Genomic DNA, 25,981 nt, shown 5'->3' with positions numbered 1-25,981 from the left:
GAGGGATTAGCTCTGGGTTTTGTGTGTTTTAGCCACTGAGGTCAGAATGGGGTGAACGAGGAACAATGAACGAATTTCTCTCAAAAGAAGGACGGGTTGAAGAGCAAGTCTGAGGTGCACAGAAGGGACCTTTGGGGAGGGGAAGCAAAAGAGAAGTAACGCTCTCCCCCTAACCTGTTTCTGGGAAGTCAGCATAGAAACCCCTTGAGGGTCATCATGGTATCATCACCCTGTGGTAGAAAAGTGTGTGACCACAAAACAGAGATGGCAAAGGAGAGATATACTGGGTGGTATGGGGGTATCTGCTTTGACTTTTAAATCTAATTGTACGATAGGACTGCAGAAAGGCCACTTTGGACGCTTACCATGAGCTGGTACTCTGCTCTGTCTTCCTCCTTCCCACTGGTTATATGGTTCCTCTAACGCTGCGGGTGCAGGCTAGGAAAAGGGGAGGCAGGGGGAGAGACATGCAAATATCAGGGTCCTAGCCTCCAGCCTCCACATGCAAATTTCATCTTCGAGATGGAAAGTAACGGCCGTGCTCAGTTCTATACCAATCACTGGAAAGAAAATATCATCTAGCTCTCTTCACCTCCCTTCTTTCCTTCAGAACGTCTGTAGTAACTGAAGATTGCTTTAAGCAGACCCTGGGTTGCTTGAGTTAGAACAGAAAAAGAAAAAAAGGACGAAAAAAGGCAAAAAGCGAAAGAGGAAAATACAACCTGCAATTAATAGGCAGCTCAGAAGCAACCAGGGTAAGGCTGTTGTAAATGAACATGAGGCGATATGGGGTGCTTCTCAGAGTGGGGTCCGTGCGTTTGTGCGCATCCACAGATGGTTACGGGCCTGCAAAGGCCGTGTGGCAGTGTGTTCCGAGAGGGAGGGCTGTGAATGATCAAACTGTGGGACGTTTACACACAAACGTGGTTTTGCTTGGCATGTAGGATAGGTTTTCAGCCGCAACTCTTCGGGCTACACGTGTAGAACAACCTGTGCTTGAAACAAAGGATTTGTATCAACCTTCCAGGCACCTGCTTGAGTGCCTGGGACAGAGAGATGCGGTCCCTTCACTCCTCTAGCCCATTTTGCTGGTGATCTGCCTGAAACTGCCGTTTGCCACTTTTTTTTCCCTTTGTGACCGTTGTCTGAGTAAGGGGAAGTGTCTTGAACCTGAGTCCCCGGAGCTCAGATTCTGTTACAACCGGAGGTGAGTGTCTCTGAGCGATAACCACGTATATGCGCTTGGAAGTGGTAAGCATTTCTCCCAGGACATTTTACTTCTTCATTGTGTTTGGCTTAGACTCGCTCTAAAATACATTTTCCTTTGTGGTTTGTGTAAAAAAAAATTTGGAGGTAGCTAAACATGCACGTGGGCCCCGGGCTCTTCCCTACTTACCAGTTACGTTACTTGGGACATAGGATTTTCAGCTTTTGTTTCTCATCAGAAAAATGAGGATAATCCTACCTATCATGCCAAATTGCCCTAAGGGATTAAATGAGATAATTTATGCAGAACAGCCCACACAGGGTTAGCACAACAGACTTCTTTCTGTGTCCACTTCTTTACTTTCACTCGGGCACCAGGTCCCAAGAGAAGCATGGATGGAAGAGACCCATGGATGGTAGGTATGGAAGGGAAAGAGAGGGACGGAAGGAAATAGGCTTGGGTTGACAATCTCCAGTCCATTCAGCTCAGCTAGCTCAGGACACTTGTATCCCAGCATGTGAAATAATTTGCATTTAAAAATTTTTTTGAAATGTTTACTTATTTTTGAGAGAGAGAGGGAGAGAGAGACAGAGCACGAGCAGGGGAGGGTGGAGAGAGAGAGAGGGAGACACAGAATCCAAAGCAGGCTCCAGATTCTGAGCTGTCAGCACAGAGCCCGATGTGGGGCTCGAGCTCACGAACTGTGAGATTGTGACCTGAGCTGAAGTCAGATGCCTCATGACTGAGCCACCAAGGCACCCCAATAACTTGCATTTAATAATATTAATATTAATAAAATAATATCAATATCAACAAACTAATATTTTAATATTACTTGAGTCAGTGGAGAGTGAGTTGTTCTGGTTTCAGATCTGGAAATGTGCCCAGTGGCCTGGTATCACGGAAGTGTGCGCAGTAATCATTCAAGACAACCACAAGGACAAATGTGCCACGGAGATAGTCAGCCTTTAAAGGGTCACACTTCTAATTAATGCCCCAATCACTCTGAGCTTTATCCTCTCCTGTGACTGCAAGAAAGCTGGTCTCTGGTTTCTCCTCCTCAAGGATTTCTGGTAATTCCCAAGGGACGCTTACTTCGGCCAACTATCTGGGGCCCCAATGGCGGTGCATTTTGTAGTTCCCCACAACAGAGAACAGACTGTAACACACAACATAATTTTACTGAAGGAGATGTGAGAATAATAGAGACAAATAACAATGCAGAAAAGTAAAATACTAAACTGGGCCCTCCAAAACTTGTACCCTTGCCTCATAGGAAATGTTTTCCCCCTCAGTCCCCATCTTACTGCCGTTAATGAAGCCTTGCTTCCCAGACCCCCAGAAAATCCAGGGGTCACAGTTGTACTACAGCAAAGACAACGTTTTCACATAGTCAGTGTGTTTATGTTCAATGCCTTCTGTGGATGCAGCAGGTGACGGATAAATATTTGTTAAATGAGTGAATGAATGAATGAATGAATGAATGAAAGAACATATGGTCTCAACCTTCCCCATTCCAGTTAGGATCTTGGTTGAATATTTATGTGATTAAAACTAATTATTAAGGGTTTTTTTTCCCCTCATGGAATCATCAATCTGAAAGGTAAATTTTAAAGTTTCTTTCTAGAAAAAGAAATCTGGTGACTTGGAAATAGCAACTTCTCTCCACCTCCGCATCCCAATGTCCTATTTGTAGCAATTAAGATTTCATGAAATATTTGCCCCCAGTTTAAGCTGGGGTACCTCATGACACAGGGCACTTTCTGTTAAGAGCATTATTTCCTGAAAATCCCAGGATTTTCACTTCTGCGTGAAGGCTGGCTGAGCTGACTCTGTTGTCCCACAATACAGTTTTTAAGACAAATTATTCTACTAGTGGCTAATCATCCATTAAGCTTTGGCTATTTGGCTACATACTAACTGGGGTGGGTACATTGCTATGTTATCCTTAATCCTCTCAATAATGCTGCTGGGTAAGACTGCTGATTTCACATGTGAGGAGACCGAGGGTCAGAGAACGAGTGACCTGTCCATGGTTACCTAGCTGGTCAGTGGCAGAGCTGGCTTCAACTCAAGCCTGCATCTATAGGTCTCAAGTCAGGTTGGAAAAGGTCATATAAACTCAACTGGGAAATTATATGAAATTACCCCCTATTTCCCCCTTTCCCCATGATATTCTGCTATGCATCCCTCATGGTTGTGTTATCTCTGCAGAAGGAAGCCATTGTTACTGACGGACAGTGTTTAATTATCCTCCAGTGTTTTGGGTAAAAGTCTGCTTTTACAGCATGCTGCTGCTCTTATCTGGAGCCTCTGTCTGAGGCTCCAAAAGAAAGTCACTGAGGAATTCTAGCTCTTCAGCCCTACCAGTATTGCCCAGGGGGACTCCATACTTATGGAAATGATTGCCTGAAAACAACAACAAAAAAACTACAGAAAAATTCATGGCCCCACCACTTGACTGAGAGATTCTGTTTGACATCTCTCCAGTCCTTCCAGGATCACTGTCTTCCTCCTTGGGTGTAGTGCTTTCCATTGACCAAATTAGTGGTTTCTAGCCACTCCTCCAGTCACTAAAGGGTTGGCATCATCACCCGGGTAAAGGTCCCGCCATGGGTTGTCCAACCACACATACCCCAGCTGCTTTTCCCATTTCAGTCATCTTGTGACATCTGTTCTTTTTATACAGAATATAACTATGTCAAAGGTTGGAGCGAGCGCTCCTTTGATCTATAAGCCCCTTGTGGACAGAGAAGTTGTTTTACGATCTCTGTATCCCCAGTGCCTAGTATAGTGCTCCTAAACTGGTGGTAAAATAAATGAAAAAGTGTGGTTTTCCCATGACTGCATCTTCCAAGGATAGCCTTGGACCCGACTTCCCTAAAAACGGCCCTTTCTCCCAAGTCTTAGTATATATTGACCTGGTTGAGTCAATCAGTAGCTCCTAAGGAGCTTCTTAAAGTGTAAAAGTGCTTTGAGGCCTAAAGGAAACTCTCTATCAAAGTGAGTGTTGAGGAGAAATGCAGGTGGTGTTCATACAGGGGGAAAGGTGGGGTCCTCCCAGTATCCCTCTTAATACACCCAGATGCAACCACTTACTTTGCCTATAGTGACGGATCCTGCCTGGATCCAATTCTCTGAGGCGGTATGACTCCTAGTTATTGCCTTAAAACCAAGCCCAGAATTTCACATTGGCTCTTCTCTAATCCTGGCATTGGCCACCAGGTAAAAGGCAGATCTTTGCTACCCTTTACCTAGTTTCTCATCCTGTGTGATTAGCCTCACTCTGTTTACTTAGATACAAAAAGCATTGAAGACAGGATGTTTGGGTTTAAGAACAGTTTCGGGGAAAAGATAATAGTACTGAGAAAGGAATATGGCAAGTTGACATCGTTCTCAGGGAACTGTACCAGTGAAGTGTGGAAACCTGACTTGTTTGATGATCTATTATTAGAATATCTTGAGGACTTGTTTCAGTTGGCAGAGGAAAGTTTGTTCGTTTGAGGATAAGATCTTGAGAGTCATGATCAGAATGAAAGATTCCTGTCTCTGGTATCGCTGTGAAACGTAAGTAAAGTTCCACTCCAGAGCCACACGCATCGTAGATGGGGTAGAGTTCAAATCCATTTCCTACCACCACTGCTCCACAGTCTTCTGACCTAAAAGAAGTTGAGTGACTGGTTGGAAATGTTATGGGGTCTTCAGATAAGAAGGAGACCTTATAAGTTTACCTCCCAAGGGAAGAATACCTTGTAGAGCATCCTGGAAAATGGTAGTCCCAGGATGTGTGAATACTTCCAAGAACCAGGAGGTGAACCTTTGAGGAGTAGCTCTAGCTGTTGTTGAGTTCTCGCCAGTTCTGAGCCAAACTCTACTTCAGTGGAACTTGTACCCATTGAACGTGGCTTTCACGTCTTCCCTTAATAATTCTTCTCCAGGAGAAATACACCCAACTCCTTTAGGTATTCCTAATCTACATTGGTTTTCCTGTGACTGCATCTTCCAAGGATAGTCCTGGACCTGACTTCCCTAAAAGTGGCCCTTTCTCCCAAGTCTTAGTATATATTGACCTGGTTGAGTCAATCAGTAGCTCCTAAGGAGCTTCTTAAAGTGTAAAAGTGCTTTGAGACCTAAAGGAAATTCCACCAATGGAGCTGGGTTCCTCACTCCAGGTCTATTCCCATTTATCAATGTCCCAGTTAATAAGTAGGGCCTAGAATAGGACAAAATACTCTAGATGCAGGCTGGTTCAGATGTACAAGTTACAGCAAAACTATCTGTTCCCAGTTCCTAACAATATCCTACTATCAGATATGCTAAAGCTCTTAGCTTTTTAGCAACTAGATTTCAATTTGGCCTGCATTTGTAGTTATGACAGATTTGTAGTTTACGAGTATGATGTCACTCATCATTTTATATTAAGTCCCTACAACTTTTTCATATTCACTACTGACAAACCAGGCTTCTTCTGTTTTTGGTGTTCACACACCTAGAAGCAAACACTTTACACTCTATCTCCTTGGTCTTGACTCTGTCAATCTTAAATTATTTAATTTTTAAATTTTTATTAATTTTTTTAATGCTTACTTTTGAGAGAGAGACAGAATGAGAGCAGGGGAGGGGCAGAGAGAGGGGGAGACACAGAATCTGAAGCAGGCTCCACACTCCAAGCTGTCAGCACAGAGCCCAACTCGCAGCTCAAACTCATGAGCTGCGAGGTCATGTCCTGAGCCAAAGTCAGATGCTTAACCAACTGAGCCACCCAGTAGATCCAATGTGGGATTTTAAATTAGAAAACACTCACTTACCTAGCTGACTATTCTCCCTGCTTTATTAGTCTTCAGATATTACAGGTTCATCTTCTATGTTCATATGCAAGTCGCTGATAGAAGAGAAGTAAACAAACAAAAAGGACAATTTTTTAATAGATGCTTTGTCAGTCTGACTTCTTCTCCCAACCATATTGTATACACACATATAAATGCAGCTCTTTGTATGTGCTGTGATAAAAATCAAGATATTCTATGTTTACAGCATCTCCTTGAGCTACCAAACTGGTATCTCTACTTAGAAAGAAATGGGTACATTGGGCAAGTTACTTTACTTCTTTAAACCTGATCTGCCTGATCAGTAAAATGAGACTGTTGGCATTATTTCCTTTACTAGTTGTCAGTAACGCTCAGCTAGCCATTTGACAATGCTCTGCAAAGTTTAACGTGCCACAGAAATGAAAACGATGATGTAACTACTGTTGAGTGCAGTGGGTTGGGCTTCATTGGTTTCCTCTTTTCTTATTTATTTATTTATTTATTTGGGAGGGAGAGAAAGAGAGAGAGAAAGACAGAGAGAGAGAGAGCCAGGGACAGGGCAGAGGGAGAGAGAGAGCATCTTAAGCAGGCTCCCTGTTCAGCACAGAGCCAGACAGGGTTCAGTCTCATGACCCTGAGATCATGAGCTGAGCTGAAATTTAGAGTCAGGTGCCCAGCCAAGCGAGCCACGCAGGCGCCCCGTTTCCTTCTTAAACCTGTCTGCCATGCCTGATGGCCATCAGTTCCTGACAAAACACTGTGACTGAATTTCTGATGTCCTTTTTTCCCTGACACCTGACTCTGATCCATACTCAGATTAGGTGTCATTTGTTTCTTCTTGTTGCCACTTGCAGTTTCTGACCTGCAGGGCTTGTTGCGCAAGGCCCCATTCCCATGTGACCATTCCAACTCTGGACAGACTGACTCCTCAGCTCAGTGCCCCACTGTCAACACCCAGGAGCATGGAGTTTGTGAGAAGAATGACCAAAGAACTGAATGAATGATGAATGAAGGCCACCTTCATACCCATCTCTGTTCCTTTGCCTATGGTTTTGGTCTCTCGTGGACAGACAGACAGACAGAAAGATAAGTACATGGACAGAGAAACAGATGGACAGATGGCTAGTTAGACAGGTAGATAGACTGACAGAGAGGCAGATCCAATGAAATACCATACGCAAAAGCAAGTTTTAAATATGCTTGTACTTTCTGCCCTCGTTCAGGGCTGATTTCCAGCAGATGTTGGTATGGTTGCACCTTTGTCTTGGACAGAACTAGATAGAAAATAGTCCTTGTCCCAAGCAGGCAGAGTGCCCCCCCCCCCCACCATCCTGGCCATCTCCTGAGACTTGCTGCTTCTCCAGGACCTCCAGAAATCCCCCTTTGTCCCCACTTAACAACCAAACGGGTAACTCTTGGCTCAGCAAGGAGCTCCCAGGAAGCTTCTCCAGCCTTTGGACCAGTGTCGGTTCTGACTGGCCAGTGCCACTGCTGGGTAGGTTGGTGAAGTTTTTGAGTATCAGTCCTGCCCCCATTACTGCTCTACTTACTCCCTACCCATCACTAAAAATCTTCCAGGAGTAGGACATTTGTCCTTCCCTTTGCTTCTCCCTCCCGCGGGGGGCCCCCACCCACCCTGAATTCCTTGGAGTCTTATGGTTTGTTTCCTTTCATCAGACACTTAACTGTATGTGGCCTTGCTTCTTCGACAGCTTTCCCCATGTGTGGTTTCCCGTGTGGATTTATCCAGCTCTCTAAAAATCCCTTAAAGTGCAGGGTATCTAATAAAGACTTTGTAGCCCTCACATCTCCCACAGTGCTGACTGGGGGTCTTAGCCCCAGCCTAGAATCGGTTAGATCCCAGGGACTAGACCAGCTGCCTTACCCCAAACAGCTCTGAAAGGGAGGGGATGCTGTTGGGGTGATCCAGTAGCTCCCCGGTCCCACTGGTGAATACTCAGAAAAGTGGAGCTCTGCCAACCTGGGCTTGAACTTTTCATTTTGCCTCTTGTCAGGGCGGGGGCGGGAGCGGGCGGGGAGGCGGCGGTTATAGATGGAGTCTGTCGGCTGGCATTTCCCCAAACAGCTTCCAAATGTTACATTCCAGCATCTAGTCCCCCCTGTGCTTTCCTTATCTTCATTTTTAGAACACTCAAAAAATTTTTGTGTTTTGGAAAGACCCCTCTTGCTCCCCACCCTTGAATTGCCTGCTTCAGGAGGGTGGTTTCTGAGGTCAACTCCCCAGAGGACTATGTGGAGGAGATGAGAGGGGCTCATCTGCCACATTCGTGTCACATGCACGGTCACAGCCCAGTCATGTGCTGTGTGCAAGGCTGATTCGACACTTAATTAAGCAGGGCAGGATGCTGGTGACCTGCACACCTTCTCTTAGTAAACTTTCCTTTTAGTTTCTGTTTAGAGTCTCTTTAAAACACGGGTGAAAGTTTGCACATGACATAAGGGAAAAGACGTGGGCTGTGCATATAAAACTTTTGCCAAAAATACCATTATATTTGGCATTCGTGGGGCCTTTGGATTTTGCAATTAGACACTGAAATTCGAAACTTTCAAAGTATTTTTAAAAAATCTTTTTAAAATCTAAATTAAAAAACTGAGTTTATTTTTTTTTTTTCGGGTTAAAGATGCTGGGTGTTTTTTAAAATTTTTTTAAATTTTTAAAAAATTTTTTTATTAAAATTTTTTTAACGTTTATTTATTTTTGAGACAGAGAGAGACAGAGCATGAACGGGGGAGGGGCAGAGAGAGAGGGAGACACAGAATCTGAAACAGGCTCCAGGCTCTGAGCAGTCAGCACAGAGCCCAACGCAGGGCTCGAACTGATGGACCGTGAGATCGTGACCTGAGCCGAAGTTGGACGCTTAACCGACTGAGCCACCCAGGCGCCCCTGTTGGGTGTTTTTTTTAATTTTTATTTTAAATTTTTATTTATTTTGAGAGAGCTAGAGAGCAAGCAGGGGAGGGACAGAGAGGGGGAGACAGAGTCCCATCAGCACAGAGCCTGGCACTGGTCTCAAACCCACAAACCGCAAGATTGTGACCTGAGCCGAAATCAAGAGTCGGACGTTCAACCGACGGAGCCACCCAGGTGCCCCTAAATGTATTTTTTAAAATCTTTCAAGACTCTAAAGAAAATAAAAACTGACCATAATCTCATCACATTGGCAGAGACCGTCTGGGTGATACATAATATTCATTAGTTTCAGGTGTACAACATCGTGATTTGATATTTATGCACGTTATGAAACTGATCACCGTGATCAGCAACCATCTGCCACCACACAAAATTATTACAATATTATTGACAACATTCCCTATGCTGTGATGCTGAGACTTATTTATAACTGGAAGTTTATACCCCTTACTCCCCCTCACTCAGTTCGCTTTCCCCGCCCTTCCTCTCTGGCAGTTACCAGTTTGTTCTCTGCATCTGAGAGTCTGTTTCTGTTTTGTCCCGTTTGTTCATTTGTTCTGTTTTGTTTGAATTCCACATACAAGCGAAATCATAGTAATACTCAAAATTTCTGAAAGAAATGACAGACATTCATTTCCTAATAGCACTTACACTGTCAGAAGGACCACCGCTATGCTATTGCTGGATATTACAGTGTTTCAGTCATCAATAAGCTTTCTAGAGCTCTGGTTTCCGTATCAGAATATATACAAATATATGTATATATATTAATATGAATGCTAATATTCTATTTTTCCAATTTTTGTGTATGTGCTCGCAAAGTGAACATGTAAAATAATGCTTTGCAACAGTGCTGTGCGTTACCAAAGAATCTTATAAAATAGAGAAAAGAGGGAAATTACACCCAAGTCCACTACTTCAACAAAGCCCCATTAATATTTTGGTAGGCTTCTCTCCAGCCTTTTGTTTTATTCGCACTTTTTTTTAAATTTTGTTTTTAATGTTTATTTTTCTGAGAGAGAGAGAGACAGAGTGAGAGCAAGGAAGGGCAGAGAGAGAGGGAGACACAGAATCCGAAGCCGGCTCCAGGCTCCGAGCTGTCAGCACAGAGCCTGATGTGGGGCTCGAACCCACGACCCGTGAGATCATGACCTGAGCTGAAGTTGGACGCTTACCCAACTGAGTCCCCCAGGCACCATATTCTCACATTTTTTTCTTATTTATTTGTTATTTATTTATCTACTTGGACTTGGCATTGCAATAGAAAGAAAACCGTTATTGTGACCACCCACATCATTGTTGCAGTTTCTCTCTCTCTCTCTCTTTCTCTCTCTTTACTTTACTAATTATCCTTAAGTGTCCAGGCTTGTCTAGCATGTTAGATAATGAGAAATGGCTGTCCTGTTAGTGAGCTTAGGTTTGAGTCCTGGTTCTACTGACTGTGTGAACTTGGGAAAATTATTAAGGAAATTTGTCTCAATTTTCTCATGTGAACCATGAGGAGAACGCCCTTCTTACCTATCACATTGTTAAGCATGAAGAGATAACAGACGTAAATTGAGTGACATAATGATGGGCTCAGGCTGGGTAGGTGCTTAATACATTTTTTGAAATTATTTTTTCAACTTAAAATTATATCATAACAATTATTTTTCCATATAATCTTTTTAACTGTCATTTTATGATAGATAGTATTCTGCAAAACAAATAAAATTCCTATGACTAACTCACTTCCACTTTGTTTGACAGGTTATTTCCACTTTGGGGCCATGTAGATAATACTGTAATTAATACATTTTTTTTAATATAAAAACACGTTTTGCTTCAGTCTATGGATTTCCTTTAGAAAAATCCTTGGAATGGTATTTTTGGGTGAAAGTATAAACCTTGACATGGTTCTTGCTACATATCCAAGCATAGTTTTTGAGTTCACTTTTTTTAACTTGAGTAACTGAGGATAGGGTTTTGTACTTTGATATTTTCTTTTTAATTTTTTTTTCTAAATTTGTTTATTTTGAGAGAGAGATAGCGAGCAAGGGGGCAGGGGCAGAGAGAGAGGGAGACAGAATCTCAAGCAGGCTCTCCGCTGTCAGCACAGAGCCAGATGCAGCTCGAACCCATGAACTGCACGATTGTGACCTGAGCTGTGACCTGAGCTGGAGACGCTTAACTGACTGAGCCACCCAGGTGCTCCTGTACCTTGTGATTTTCATTCAATGTTATGGTAAAGCTTTTTTTTTTTTTAATTGTACATTTATATTGGCAGTGAATGTCTCCATGTCTCTGGCTTTTTCTATCTTTTGGATTATTTCAGATTTATAGATTTATAAAAGTACACTTACTTGAATAAATGGTATGCAGTATGGCCTGTAATCTACAGACAAATCACCCTCCAAAAAAATCATATTGATACGTGACCACTAACAGTTTATGAGTCTACCAATTTAACAACATACTTTGGAGCAATATGTATTATGGTTAAAAAGCATTTGTTGGGGCACCTGGGTGGCTCAGGCGGTTAAGGATCTGACTCCTGATTTCAGCTCAGGTCATGATTTCAGGGGCGTGAGACTGAGCCCTGCATCGGGGCCCAGTGAGGAGCCTGCTTAACACTCTGTCTCTTTCCCTCTCTGTCTCTCTCTCTCTAAAAAAACAAAAAACAAAAAAAGCATTTTTTTTAAATTTTTTTTTTCAACGTTTATTTATTTTTGGGATAGAGAGAGACAGAGCATGAACGGGGGAGGCGCAGAGAGAGAGGGAGACACAGAATCGGAAACAGGCTCCAGGCTCTGAGCCATCAGCCCAGAGCCTGACGCGGGGCTCGAACTCACGGACCGCGAGATCGTGACCTGGCTGAAGTCGGACGCTTAACCAACTGCGCCACCCAGGCGCCCCAAAAAAAGCATTTTTAATGTTATGACTGAAAAGGCCTCCTTAAGTTTTGTTTTGATTTAAACTTTAAATTACCTATAAGTTGAGCGTTTCATCTGCTGACTTTTTTTTTTTATTTATTTTTTTTAACGTTTATTTATTTTGGGGACAGAGAGAGACAGAGCATGAATGGGGGAGGGGCAGAGAGAGAGGGAGACACAGAATCGGAAACAGGCCCCCAGGCTCTGAGCCATCAGCCCAGAGCCCGACGCAGGGCTCGAACCCACGGACCGTGAGATCGTGGCCTGAGCTGAAGTCGGACGCCCAACCGACTGAGCCACCCAGTCGCCCCTCATCTGCTGACTTTTAAAGCAAGGGGAATTGAGACACTGGGAAGCTGCCTGATTTGACCAGCAGCCTGAATAAAAATTATATACATATATATATATTCAGGCCAATTATATTTCTGCTTGATGTGTGCAACTCCTAATACTTGGCATGAGTTGCTTCCTCTCTACTTCTTGAGCTGTTCTGTTTTACCGTGGAGTTCTATTTTTACAGGACAAACGGAACTGAGCAGGAAACTTGTTCTTGGAGTTATTTCCCCTAAGAAGAGCCTGCTGTTGAGAATACAGAGTCATGTTTGACAACGGAGTCAGCAAAAAGGAAGCGGAGGAAGAGATGGTGGAGAGAATCTGGATCCTGCTGGCATCATCAGACCCCTGTGCCCACCTGTACCTTTGGCTGCTTGGTTGTATAAGCCAATGCATTCTGGGTTTTTTTGCTTTGTTTTGTTTTTAATTTAAGCCCATTTGCTTCAGGTTTTCTTTTCTTTTTTTTTTTAATTTTTTTTAATGTTTATTTGTTTTTGAGACAGAGAGAGACAGAGCATGAACAGGGGAGGGTCAGAGAGAGGGAGACACAGAATCCGAAACAGGCTCCAGGCTCTGAGCTGTCAGCACAGAGCCCAACGCGGGGCTTGAACTCACGGACCGCGAGATCATGACCTGAGACGAAGTCGGACGCTTAACTGACTGAGCCACCCAGGCACCCCTTCAGGTGTTCTTTCAATTCAAACCAAGTGATGCAACTGATACAAGTTCTATGAAATGCATTTAAAAATAGATTGATTTTTGTCCTATGCTCGTGGCCAGAGCCGTTCCCAATTGCTACTTTCTTGTCCAATTAATCAATAAATATATAATAGGCCCTTGTTACATGGTCAAATGCCACAAAGTTTAAGAAAGTTCCTTGTGCTACAATCTAACTGGAATCCATCGTCTCTGTATTTTCCTCTCTCAGGGAATGTATCTCCATTTATCCAGATAAGTTTTGATTCAGGAACTGGTTGGTTGTTTACCTCCTGTTCTCAGTTCCAAGCCTACCTTCCTCTATTCTGTTCTGCCAGGTTGGGGCAGGGATTCAGCAAACCTCAGTCACCAGCTTCCCCTGCCAGCTGGCTTCCTGTGAAGTTCCAAGAGACGGGAAACCCCAGGGGACCGGAATATCAGAGGCAAAGAATTCCTTCCTATTTCCAGTTCCTGCATTTGTCACTTCTGTGGTGGCGGAAAGCAGAAAGTTAGCTGTTGTTGGCAGTTCCAAGATTTGGGTTTCTTTGGTATCTACTTTGTGCTCTTTCTGTCTTCCTATATCTTTATTACCAATTCCCAATATTAAACCCACTGCACTTTCCTGCCTGGACCCTGGCTGATAGAGGACCTGATACTGGGAATCATCTTAGGGAACAGGCTCTCAAAAACAAGATTCTGAGATTTATTTGCTTTGAACTCAGAGCTGAACTCTTTGCCAATGGAAAGTGGGAGCGGGTAATCTATGGCATGCGATGGTGTTATGATTCATTAAATTATCCTCAATTCTCGCTGGGTTGGAGTGCCAGCAGGAGGCAGGGTTTTGGAGACACATTAACTGCTGCCTAACGCTGGTAAAGATGATTCTGAGGAATGCAAGGTGAGCTGGCTGCTTCCGACTGCACTATGGTGCTTGCAGGATGGAAATAAACAACAAGCTTTCAGCTCAAATCATCTCTAAGGAATCAGAGGGCTTCTAAGGCTGCCCTAAAAATATCTCTTATTCCTTATAGTTATTGGACAGACATGTTTAGAAAATCAGACCCAAACGAAACATTCACAGATGGGCCACGTCTCATATGCGAGAGTGGAGGTGGTCATTTAGGAGGAATCGACTCTGACACGAGGAACAGGAACCTTTGGGTGGGCTTGGATGAAGCTGAAAATCTGGAACTCCCCCTCCCCCCAAGTGTCACTGAGCTTCTCTTGATAGTGGACGAAGCGTCTCATTTCCTATTTGATAATACCAGCCTTCCTTTGCTTGAAAACCTGTAGTAAGCACGTCTGAGGCAGGTGCCTTTGCATGGGGATCCCTAATCTTTTAAAACCCCACTGCTCCCAATGCCCATGGCCTTCAGGCTTTTATCTAGAGTCAGATCCCAGCATATTCAGGGACAGAAGGAAGGAGTCTGGCTCTGGAGGAAAAGGCTTTACTCCAAAAGAATCACAAGGTTTTGTTAAATTCATGCTAGAAGAAACCCAATATAGGTAGAGATGGATTCTAAGGGTATCAGATCAAGGAGAACACAATACAACATTGGGTTGGGGCCAAACTTAGGTAGCCCTGATATAATACACTTTCCATAGGTTTTTGGACTTAATGCTACCATAGATTGTTTCAGCAGTAGCCCCAGGGAATCATGCCATTTTGTGTATCAGGCCCTCGTGTAATTCCTTCCACACTGATTTTGGCTTAGCTATTTCGCTTGCTTTTGGCCAATGAGATGTTAGCAAGTGTGATACAGACGGAAACCTAAAAAGCACTTGCACATTGGGGTCTGCCCTCTCTTTGCTCCTTTTGGACTCGCTTCCATGTTGAAAGAGCACAGACAAATCTGCTGAAGACACACGGCCCAACCGACAGCCAGCACCAACTCCAAGTCATGTGAACGAGGTCACCTAAGACCAGCATCCTCCAAATAATCTGTCAACTGACCACAAATGCACAAGGGAGCCCAGCTGATGCCATGGAAAGCAGAAATGAGTTGCCCCAGCCGAGCCCAGCCTAAGTTGCTAATCTACAGAATCATAAATACATAAATGATAAACATAAGCCCTAAGTTTTGTTATACAGCAAAAGCAAGCAGAGACAAATGTATTAGTTTGAGCAGCTGGAAGTGGTCTGTTTACTAAGTTGGTTGGCTGACCCCTGTGCACAACAATGACGTGAGTTGATAGAATTTCTATGGAATAATGGGCAGAAACGATCCCAAAGGCTTAAGGAGGTAGGAATAATGGGGCAATTTGTCATGTGTAACCTGTGCATCTTTCCTCCCCTTGAAAGGGCCCAAGGGATATTCCCTTCACTAAAGCATTGAGAAATGCATTAGTGAGGGAGCCCCACAACCTTGGGTGCCACCAGATGGCTGTTTTCTGTAGGACAAAGATGATGATAGGAAATGCTGCCACGGATATGGGCTTCCTGACTTCAATGAGATGATAGGATCCCAGAAGAGCAATCGGATTTTTTTACTTACAGGAAATCTTTGGTAGTGGCTGGCCCTAAGAATTAAGTAGCTGTCCGGCCTACCAAAGCATGGCTTGATCTATAGAATAGAAATCTGGCTTGAGTTTTCACAACTGAGAATCACAGCTTGTTCCCCAAATTCTTAGAAAGGACCCCACAACAATGCCATGGGTACTGTAGATCTTCTTCCAAGCTATCCCCAAGGGGACTTGAAGTCATTCCTGAAGGTGTCTGTGCACTGGGGGAAATGGAAATACCCAGGCTTTTCAGGGATTCCTGAACGCTGCTCTGAAATGACACCAATCCTTAGGAACCCCAAATGTCACCTGCGGTCCACTAGTCAAAGGAGAGGCTTATAGTGGTCAGGCGATGAACAGAGTTTGTGCCTAATCACATCTCATTGTGATCTGTGACTCAAGCATCCATTAAAAGTGATCATTAGGAGGACTAATCAACAATATAGGTGTAAGCTTGTGGTACAATGACAAATTTGAAAAAAGGATGGAAAATTACAACTCTAGCTGAGATCGCATACATGTCTGGACAAGGACCAAATGCAAACAGCAAAAATGAAAATACTTGTGCTGAGATGATGAGATCATAGGTGGTTTTTGCTTGTTTGGCATTTCTCAGTTCCTCAAACTCTCCCGAATACTATTTTTGCTCCCTTTGTAAAAGGTACTTTTTTTTTTTTTTTTAAAGACTTAGTGCTCATTCGGCTCTTTTGTTTCAAGGATTGCCTTTACATACTTTTAACCAATCCTATTAATGTCATAAAAAGTAAGGATGTCACGAGTCGCCATTTTCTTCAATATTACGATGAGTCTCAGAGCCAATCATGCACAAGGCATCTATTCCAAGCAACAGGCTGCAGGACTGACAAACCCCTCCTCCCTCCTTGCCCTCCAGGAGCTTAGAGTCTAAGGAGAAGATGTAACATGTGCTCAAATCCTCATGATTCAAAACTGAGAAAGATAAGCTGCTAACCTAAGACTCGGCTCTAGATAATGTACACATTTAGATAGTTCATAGATCAGCAGGTGCCCTGAACTCCATGGCCCCAGTACACAGACCAACTTTCACATGGTTAACCTGCTGTTGCTGCGTGCAGTTACCCTGGACACGCACGGAAGGGGTTCCACAGCGTTTCTAAAGTGCCAACCATCAAAGGCCTTGACTAGTGAGTGTCACTGTGTCACAGACATGGAACCGAGTCAGTGAAAGGTTAAGTTTAAAGTCACAGAGAGGGCCGGGAAAGGAGCCCTAGTTTGGGACTTTGACCATTATGGATACCCATCTGAAATCTTTGCAGGTACAGCATACTAGCGTGCTAAATTTTTCTAATGTATGCCATTGGTTTCTGAGGTTAAGAAAACAGAACTTTTTAAAGATGTATTTTAAAACAAAATCATCCAACATGGTGCCATTGCAGGTTAAAACAAATGCTTTGTGATTCAGACCTCACAAAATACTCAACGGCTTTTCTCCACGATTTGTAGCCGCCCACTGTGTACTTAAATGCTTTCTGTTAATTAAACAACTCAGATGTCAAGATTCCAGTAAGCCACATAACTTGTCAATTATGGCTTGACTGTGTGTAAACTCTAATGGTCTCAAAAGGCTTTTCCAGTATACCCAGAGGAAACAGTGGAGAAAATAACTCTATTGGCAATTCGTCCTTTCCTATAACTGAAAATTTCCATTCATCTCTGCTTCTGGAAATCACTTTGGAAACTTAGGGGGGAAACTCCCTTTGTGTTGAGTCTGGCAGCAAGAACGAAGTGCAGAGCACTCACTGGGGTCTCGGGTCCGGGGCGGTCAATTTCTAAAGTGCGGTAGTGCTTGCTTAGGGTCACAGGCTGCAGGGGTGAGTGCCTGGACGTGGGGAGGGCGGACTGCCTGACGTGCTCTGAGCACAGCATGGCCAGGCGCTTCCCTCTCTCTTGGCGGTCTCCTCTTCAGTGCTGGAGCTACAAAGGCATTGGACAAGGGCAAACAACGAGCTCTGCAGGCCAGAGGATTCTTGTTCAGAGTCCAGAACATTCTCGAGGACGTCCCATCCGGTCACCCCAGCTCCTGAAAACACAGGTTCAAATCTGGGGAGACAAGTCCACAAATAGGAAAATCACTTTGCTGATTAGAGAAGAGATAACCTCTCAAAAACAGACTGGAGTGAGAAACGGCTGTAGGGGAAGAGCTCATCTATCTGGAGGCAGCAGAGTTCAAGACCTTTGTGTTTCCGCCCTCCACCATGGTCCTCATCCACATCTTCAGCCTCTCTCTCCAGACCTTTTGCAAGAGGCCTCTCCCCTCTGTACTCAGGCCTGCAGTCGGCCCAGTGACACTGGAGCACAGTTGGCGGGGCTCCCCGTTCAAAGCCTTTTGTAGCTCCCCACGGAGCCAGATATGTCTGTTGGCTCCTGCAGGCACATTCTCCACCCTGCTCTACCCTGCTCAGGTCACCGGAGGGTGACCTTGGACTGCTCACTGGGCTCTCTTTTTCCCCGGCTTGCATGCCATGCTTTCCCTCAGACTAGGGGATAAAGAAGGCTGTAATGAGTAGCATAGTGAGGTTGGGATGCGCTTCAGGAACCTCCCAGACAGGCTGCAGGCGCATCTGGCCTAGCTCTGATTTGCTTTGGTCAATGAGATGTGGACAGAAACCTGAAAAACACATGCATGGTAGGGTCTGCCTTCTCTTTGCTCTTTTTGGACCCGCTTGCATGTTGAAAAGAGCACAGACAAACCTGCTGAAGACACACGGCCCGACCGACTACCAGCAGCAACTCCAAGACATATGAATGAGGCCACCTAAGACCAGCATCCCCCAAACAATCTGTCAACTGACCACAAATGCACGGGGGAGCCCAGCGGATGCCATGCAAAGCCTTGCAGGTGGCCTTCTCCTATTGCTGTTCTCACCAGCATTCTGGTAACTATGCCTTCCCCTGGGGCGCCTGGGTGGCTCAGTCGGTTGAGCATCCGACTTCAGCTCAGGTCATGATCTCGCGGTCTGTGAGTTCGAACCCCACGTCAGGCTCTGTGCTGACAGCTCGGAGCCTGGAGCCTGCTTTGGATTCTGTGTCTCCCTCTCTGCCCCTCCCCCGCTCATGCCCTGTCTCTCTCTCTCTCTCTCTCTTTCTCTCTCTCTCTCTGTCAAAAATAAATAAACATTAAAAAAAAAATTTAACTATGCCTTCCCCCGTCCCCTCTAGGCCTAGGGGTGCTCAGCTCTCCCCTGCTCTTGCCAGTTTCAGGTCGCTCAACCTCCCCACCGCCCCCTTCCTCCCTTTGCAGCTAGTAAGTTTGCCTCAGTCACCCCTTCTGAGTGTGGCCTCTGTTTCCTGCTGAGACCTGAGGCATGCATGCCTAAGGAGCAACATCTAACCTCCTTTGCCTGGAATTCCTGGCTCACAGCAGGACCCCCAACCAGCTTCCCTGTGGTCTCACACCTAGCTTTTTCCAGGCTGGGATCACACGCCTTTTCCTACAGATGTGATGTCCCCCTGCCTCTGCCATTCCCCCTGTGTCCCCTTTATCTAGAATAGTCTGTTATTCGCATGTTTGCCTGGTGCAAATGTCACCTCCTCCATGAAGCCTTCCCTCTTCCCTGATTGTCCCCAGCCTAAAGTGATACTTTCTCCGTCTCTGAATTCTCATGTATTATTTGTACTTCTTGTAATGCCATAGGGAACTAAAATACAAAATACACAGACTTCTCACACAATTAAAAACTCACAAGCCCAGGGGCACCTGGGGGGCTCAGTCAGTTAAGCGTCCGACTCTGGATTTTGCCCAGGTCATGATCTCATGGTTCATGAGTTCAAGCCTCACAGCCGGCTCTGTGCTGACAGTATGGAGCCTACTTGAGACTCTCTCTCCCTCTCTCTCTGCCACTCCTCTGCTTGCACTCTCTCTTTCTCTCAACATTTTTTTTAAAACCCTCACAAACCAGGTGAGTGAGGAGGTTACTTTCTCTTCTCTTCTTCCAGCCCCCACCCGCCTCCCTGGAACAGCTGCGCTCTACATGGAAGGAAGCTGGATGTGGGGTGGGCACTTCTGGGGATTCTGAGGATAGGTACATAAGGTGGGCTTTGGGATAAAGTGATAGTTTGAGCGCTTCATGATTTTCCAAATATGTTCCAAGAAGCACAATGTACCTTAGAGGCCTTTGCAGGGACCTAAGGCAGGGTGTATATACCCCTCAGTCTGGTTTCACCACTGTTTTAACATGCTTTTGTGAGATAATTGAAAAAAAAAAATACACACACACACACACACACACACACACACACACACATACACACACACATACCGGTCTCTGCCCGGGGCTCCTGGCACAGAACTCCTAAAGCACTTGTAATTTTCTAAATGATAAGAGCATTGGGAACATCTTTGTCGTAATATTCGGTCTTTGACTTCACTTCCTGACAGAGTTTTTAAATCCCTTGAAATTTCCTGGATGACAGCAGTGTCTTTTGTTGTAATGAAGTGAATCTTGATGAGCTCCTGGATGGGGACAGGTCACCAAGAAGACTAAGCTATGGTGAGAAGCTTGGAATTTTCAGTCCCACCCCTCACCCCAACCCCATTCTCCAGAGAGGGGAGAAGGGCTAAAGATGGGGTTAATGATTGGTCATGCCTATGTGATAAAGCCTCCATAAAAATCCCTGAAGTAGGGCTTCCAGGGGCTTCTCTGTTGTGGAGCACGAGTTGGTACTGGGAGAGTGGCACACACACAGAGTGTGGACGCCCCCACATATCTTGCCATATGCATTTCTTCTATCAGATGTTCACTGTATTGTTTATAACCCATTATTGTAAGTTGGTAAACAGTTTTCCTTGCTTCTGGGAACTGCTCTATGAAACTCACCGAACCCGAGGAGGGGATGGTGGGAACCTCAGATTATTTATAGCTGATTGGTCAGAAGCAGAGGTGACAGCCTGGGCTGGCCGTTGGCATCTGAAGTGGGGGGTGGAGGGTGGGGAGGGCAGTCTTGTGGGACTGAGCCCTTAGCGGGTGGGATCTCATGCCATCCCCAGGGACATAGGGTCAGACTTGAGTTAAATCATAGGACACCAAGCTGGTATCCCAGAGAACTTCCGGGTGGGGAAAAGCCCCATGCATTCACGACAGAAGTGTGTGCATAGTAGTGACAGTAAAGGAGACCCAGAGGAGGAGGACTCAAGTTTCCCCACTCAGTATGTACAGGTGTTCTGTCTAATGTTTCCTTTATGAAAGGGTTATGATGGGAAGAAAAGATAGAAAAGATTGGAAACCACTGCACAGAGAAGGCACCTGCACCATGGCGGCATGTGGAGGCTATGGTCAGTTCTTAGGTGGAAGTTCCTAAGGGGAAGACGAGAGACTCAGGCAAAACAAAACAAACACAGATTTGATCAACTGCTGGGTGGTATACAGAAATCTGGCCTCTTTTCATTTTAGCCCAAATTATACCAATGAAAACAGTGTTTTGAGTACCTTATCTCCAACTCTTGATTGTAAGAATCTTGGAATACTAATGTTGTGCCTCATTCACCCTTACGACCTCCACACAGCCTACCTGACAGAGTCTTGCAAATAGACACTTAGTGCATATTTCAGAGTGAATGAATTAACGAGTGGCACTATGCTGGCAATCACAAGACCTTTTATTTTTCTGTTATTATTTCACTCAAGAAAGTTATGTAACATCCCTTAGTCCAAATCTTGCCATTTGTAAAATGAGGAAGTCAGGTTACATGGTTTGTAATCTCTAACAAACCATGTCATGATGACTAGGATAACTTTTTTTAAAAAGGAAACATGATATAGATCTATGGGATCAGAATCCACTCCTGAAGCTATTCTGGTTGATAGCTCGGTGGCCTGCATGAGATCAAGAAGCCATGGTCCCAAGCCTGATCTCTTACATCCTTGGAGTATGGATCCACTCCTTGTAGGCTCACTAGGTTAAGAAGCTCCGAAAAGCAACTAAGACATTGGTATGTGTCCTTGAAACAGGGTATAGCATTCCTCTCCCTAAAGTTGACAAGGACCCCATGGAGAGTTCTGTATATGCATTTGTTATATAGGATACAAAGAGGTGATATATACAGTGAGAGGTGAGGATAGAGACAGAGATCATCCTTCATCTAACAAGCACCCCTGGGTACTTAAAAGTGATATTTTATTTTTTTATTTTTCTTATTTTAATGTCTATTTATTTTGAGAGAGTAAGAGAGAAAGCACGTGCCCGTGAGCAGGAGAGGGGCAGAAAGAGATGGAGAGAGAGAATCCCAAGCAGGCTCTGTGCTGAAGGCAGAGCCCAATGCAGGACTTGATCCCACGACCATGAGATCATGACCTGAGCCAAAATCAAGAGTCGGACACCTAACCGACTGAACCACCCAGGCTGCCCCAACATTGGAACATTTTAAAATGTATTCAAGTACAAAGAAAACTCAGAAAATATAAAAGAAGAAAACAATACAAGTTTCCAGAATATAATGATTATGGGCATTTAAATATTTTTCTTCACTTCTTTGGGAGAAGGGTGTGACGGTATATTAAAAACATTTTTTAAATAAAGCATTAATGATATAATAAGTGTATTTTTATATCTTACTCTTCTTTTATTTTTGTTATATAGAAAGCCTTTCCCCATATTACCACTCCTCTGAAGCAGAACTGTAAGTGACAATATATAGTGTATTGAGTTGAGGTTCCAGGATTTCCCTGTTGAATCAGTCAGGATAGACTTGATTATGCTGCAGTAACAAACAACCCCCAAATCTCTATTATTTAAATCAAATAGTAAACAAATCTTCCTTGTCCACTGAGGGTCAGCAAGGGGCTGACCATTATTTGTAGTTACTCAGAGACCCATGCTGATATAGCAACACTACCCCAAATGTTGCTAGTTGCCACACCAGATGGAAAAAGAATACAGCAAAGCACAAGCTAGGCCTTACAACTTCTACCCAGAAGTCACACATCATTTAAGCTTATATTTAGTTGACCAAAACAAATCACATGACCACACCTAACTACAAATTAAGGGCAGAGAAGTGCAATCCTATTACATCACACAAAAGCAAGAGATCCAGGAAATATGTGAAATAACACTAATGACCACCACATCCACCATGGAGAAGGATGGTAATGAGCTCTTTGGCCACATTTAGTTTGATCTGAGTCTTTTGATCCTGTAATAAAGTTAAGGCCTTGAAAGCCCATCTGGGGAGGCTGAGAAGTCTGGATTTCCACAAGAATAAGAATAGGCAACACCTTTCCCAGAGTTGCCTAAAAAGTTCAAGGCAGAGCTATGGAGTGGAAAATCAAGTCCTGTGCAGCTGATGCCTGAGCTTCTGAGCCCTGCTGGGCATTCTCACATTAATCAGGCCTTGCTTCAATCTCTGGTCAGTGAAGCAAAACCACCAAGCCCATCCCTTCTTAAGTGGGAAGGGAGACTGTTTATCTGTATCAAAGTCTTGTCAGAAATATATGTGACAAATATGCTCAGGGCAAGTCCCAGGACTCTAGCTACCGAGGTGATGTGACTAAGAACAGGAGGGTCAGGATGACCCCTGGACAGCCTAGAACTTGACTGTCCCCACGTGGGTGGTTTGGGGGTGAGGCAGAGCTGGGATGGCAGAGGATAGAGGTGGGAGATCGAGAGCTCTGAGCTGCCTGGACCAAGCTCTTCCCAGAGGGGCTCTGTCCTCAGACTTTATGGAGCTGAGATAGGAGTTGGGGGTAGCGTTAGAGTATTTAGAACAAGACCAAGTACATTCACTGTGAGAGAAGGCACAGAGCCATGGAGAACTTCTGGGGCACCAAACATCTTCTGTAGGGCCAGGTTGTAAAGTATTTAGACTTTATGGGCAATATAGGCTTTGAGGCAGTTACTCAACTCTGAACATTGGGAATGATACAGAAACAGTGAGCACGGCTGTGCTTCAATAGTATTTTGCTTACAAAAACAGGAGGCAATCTGGCCCCCTGGCTACAGTTCACCTAATCCTTAAAAAGGAGTTGATATATGTTAGTGGATAATAGAATGTTAACGTTGGTTGGCCAGCATTTCATAGGTGCCTACTGAAACTACAATGCATCCCAGGATGTGATGGGCTCTTAAAGGAAGAAGGCACTGCACCTGCTTCTTAGAGATTTATAACTTGGTCCTCTGGGAACCGTGGATCCTATTGCCTGTAAGCTTTTTATCTAGCATAACTGTTATAATTAATACATTTATTTTCTTTTGATAAATATGTGACATATAGGACATTTATGTTTATGACCTGGTCCTGTGAGCCCAATTTTACTATACCCAATACTGTTTTCTTCAGATAAGAAAAAGCAGCTTAGCAGTAAGTGACAAATCAAGGGCAAGTTTATAAAATAGATAACAGGTAATGGGTTACTATTAACTGTAAGTGAAGACATAACTAAAAAGATGAACAAAAGATACATAGACAGTTCCCAAAAGAAGATAAAACCTGTAAATTTGTGCAAATGTTTTATCTCACTAATAACTCGAAAATGCAAATTAAAGTAATGATGACGTACAGTTTTCAATTTCTGAATTAGCAAAATTTAAAAACGATAATACCCAGCATTGGAACAAACGCAATGATGAAACTACATCTTTCATATATTGCTAGTATAAGTTGGTACACCTTTTTAGAGGGCAATTCAGCGATATATTTTGAGAGCCTTAAAAATGTCTATAGCTTTACTCCTTAATTTTACGTCTTAGATTTTACCTTATGGTAATAATCGGAGCTGCACATGAAGATCTGTGTATAAGATTATTAATTGTGATGATATTTATTTATTTACTTACTTATTTATTTATTGTAAGCTTGTTTGTTTTGAAAAACAAAAAGAGAGAGTAGGGGAGGGGAGAGAGGGGGAGAGAGAGAATCCCAAGCAGCACAGAGCCCCACACAAGGCTCGAACTCATGAACCATGAGATCATGACTGGAACTAAAATCAAGGGTCAGACGCCCAACTTACTGAGCCACCCAGGTGCCCCTAATTGTGACAAGACATGAAACAACTCTGAGGTAGATACTAAAGGTAGAGCAATAGAGAATTAGATAAGTCCTAGTCCATATATACAATAAAATATCAAAGCCATTAATTATATTTTTAGCACATGGGTAATACTAATGACATAAAATTAAGTTACAGAAAACTCTGTCAAGCTATACATACTATAATTTAATTTCATAAAATTTAAATACAGAAAAACATTAGAAATTAAAGCACTATTAAATATTAACCACAGTAATCTGTGTGCAATGGATTATTTTTTTTTCATTTTTGCTCAGAAAAAAATATGTAATTTTTAAAAAGTTCTAGGGGCACCCGGGTGGCTCAATCGGTTGAGCATCTGACTTAGGCTCAGGTCATGATCTCACAGTTCGTGGGTTTGAGCCCCACATCAGACTCTATGCTGACAGCTCGGAGCCTGGAACCTGCTTCGTATTCTGTGTGTGTGTCTCTCTCTGCCCCTCCCCTGCTCACGCTCTCTCTCTGTCTCTCAAAATAAAATTAAACATTAAAAAAAATTTTTTTTAGTTGTAAAAATTGTATTATTTATTTTTGAGCTGGCCAACACAATTAAAATTAAGCAAGATTCATCGTTTAGTAGTAAGACAAATTAGGTCAAAATCAGTCAATTTTTATATTTATTGCAGAATAAACTATAAGAAGCACAGACAAATGGATAGTAAGACAGACAAGTCATTTCCAAACCCTTCAGTTTAATTTTATCAAGTACTTTTGGTGACAGGGTTGTTTTTCCTCTTCCAGATTTACTCAACTATTCATTATTTCAAGACACATAAAGTGCAGGATTCTGATACCACACATGTCCTTTTTTTGTTGAAAGAGGCAGTGAGCTGAGGAGAAACAACCCTGTGAAATAAATAGAAAACCCTAAATAGTGAGTCTGCAGGCACTGGGGTGGCAGGTTCATGGATGAACAGGTTTTAGACAGAGCCCTGGCCTCTCGGACAACTCTGTGACCAGAGAATAGTCACATACTTCTATTTTTTGAGGCTCAGGAAGGTCTGACAAATTCACTTACTCCAGCCAAGACTGCCTCCCTCATGTGGTCGTGCATGTGATGGTTAGTCTTCTGTGTCCATTTGGTTAAACTATCGTACCCTGTTGTTTGATTAAATGTTAGTCTAGATGTTGCTGTAAAGACGTTTTGTAGATGTGATGAATGCCTGTCATCAGTTGACTTTAAATAAAGCAAATTTCAGGGTGCCTGGGTGGCTCAGTCAGTTAAGCGTCTGACTTCGGCTCAGGTCATGTTCTCACTGTTTGTGAGTTTGAGCCCCACATCCGGCTCTGTGCTGACAGCTCGGAGCCTGGAGCCTGTTTCATATTCTGTGTCTCCCTCTCTCTCTGCCCCTCCCCCACTCATGCTCGGTCTCTGTCTCTCTCAAATATGAATAAGTGTTAAAAATTTTTTTTAATTAAAAAAAAAAAAATAAAGCGGGGCGCCTGGGTGGCGCAGTCGGTTAAGCGTCCGACTTCAGCCAGGTCACGATCTCGCGGTCCGTGAGTTCGAGCCCCACGTCGGGCTCTGGGCTGATGGCTCAGAGCCT

At 43.8% G+C, this 25,981-nt stretch overlaps 1 protein-coding gene across 4 annotated transcripts in view; it reads right to left on the bottom strand.

Moving 5' to 3' along the window:
• PDCD1LG2 (programmed cell death 1 ligand 2) overlaps positions 1 to 25,981 on the bottom strand; it is a 111,490-nt gene that overhangs the window by 27,920 nt on the left and 57,589 nt on the right. For 2 of the 4 annotated variants that reach the window (XM_040449497.1, XM_040449495.1), the window contains exon 7: positions 6,016 to 6,089. In XM_040449497.1, coding sequence (XP_040305431.1) covers positions 6,063 to 6,089 — 27 coding nt within the window. In that variant the 3' untranslated portion in view covers positions 6,016 to 6,062. Of the gene's footprint in view, positions 1 to 6,015; positions 6,090 to 14,320; positions 17,470 to 25,981 lie in introns of those variants that run through there. The other 2 variants (XM_040449494.1, XM_040449496.1) reach the window with 1 other exon arrangement.

Source organism: Herpailurus yagouaroundi, unplaced genomic scaffold, assembly GCF_014898765.1.
Source record: "Herpailurus yagouaroundi ecotype Mexico unplaced genomic scaffold, PumYag 199, whole genome shotgun sequence".
NCBI classification, from domain to species: Eukaryota; Metazoa; Chordata; class Mammalia; order Carnivora; family Felidae; genus Herpailurus; species Herpailurus yagouaroundi.
The sequence above is the reverse complement of the archived record's forward strand: the minus strand, read 5'-3'. Positions and strand labels throughout refer to the sequence as shown.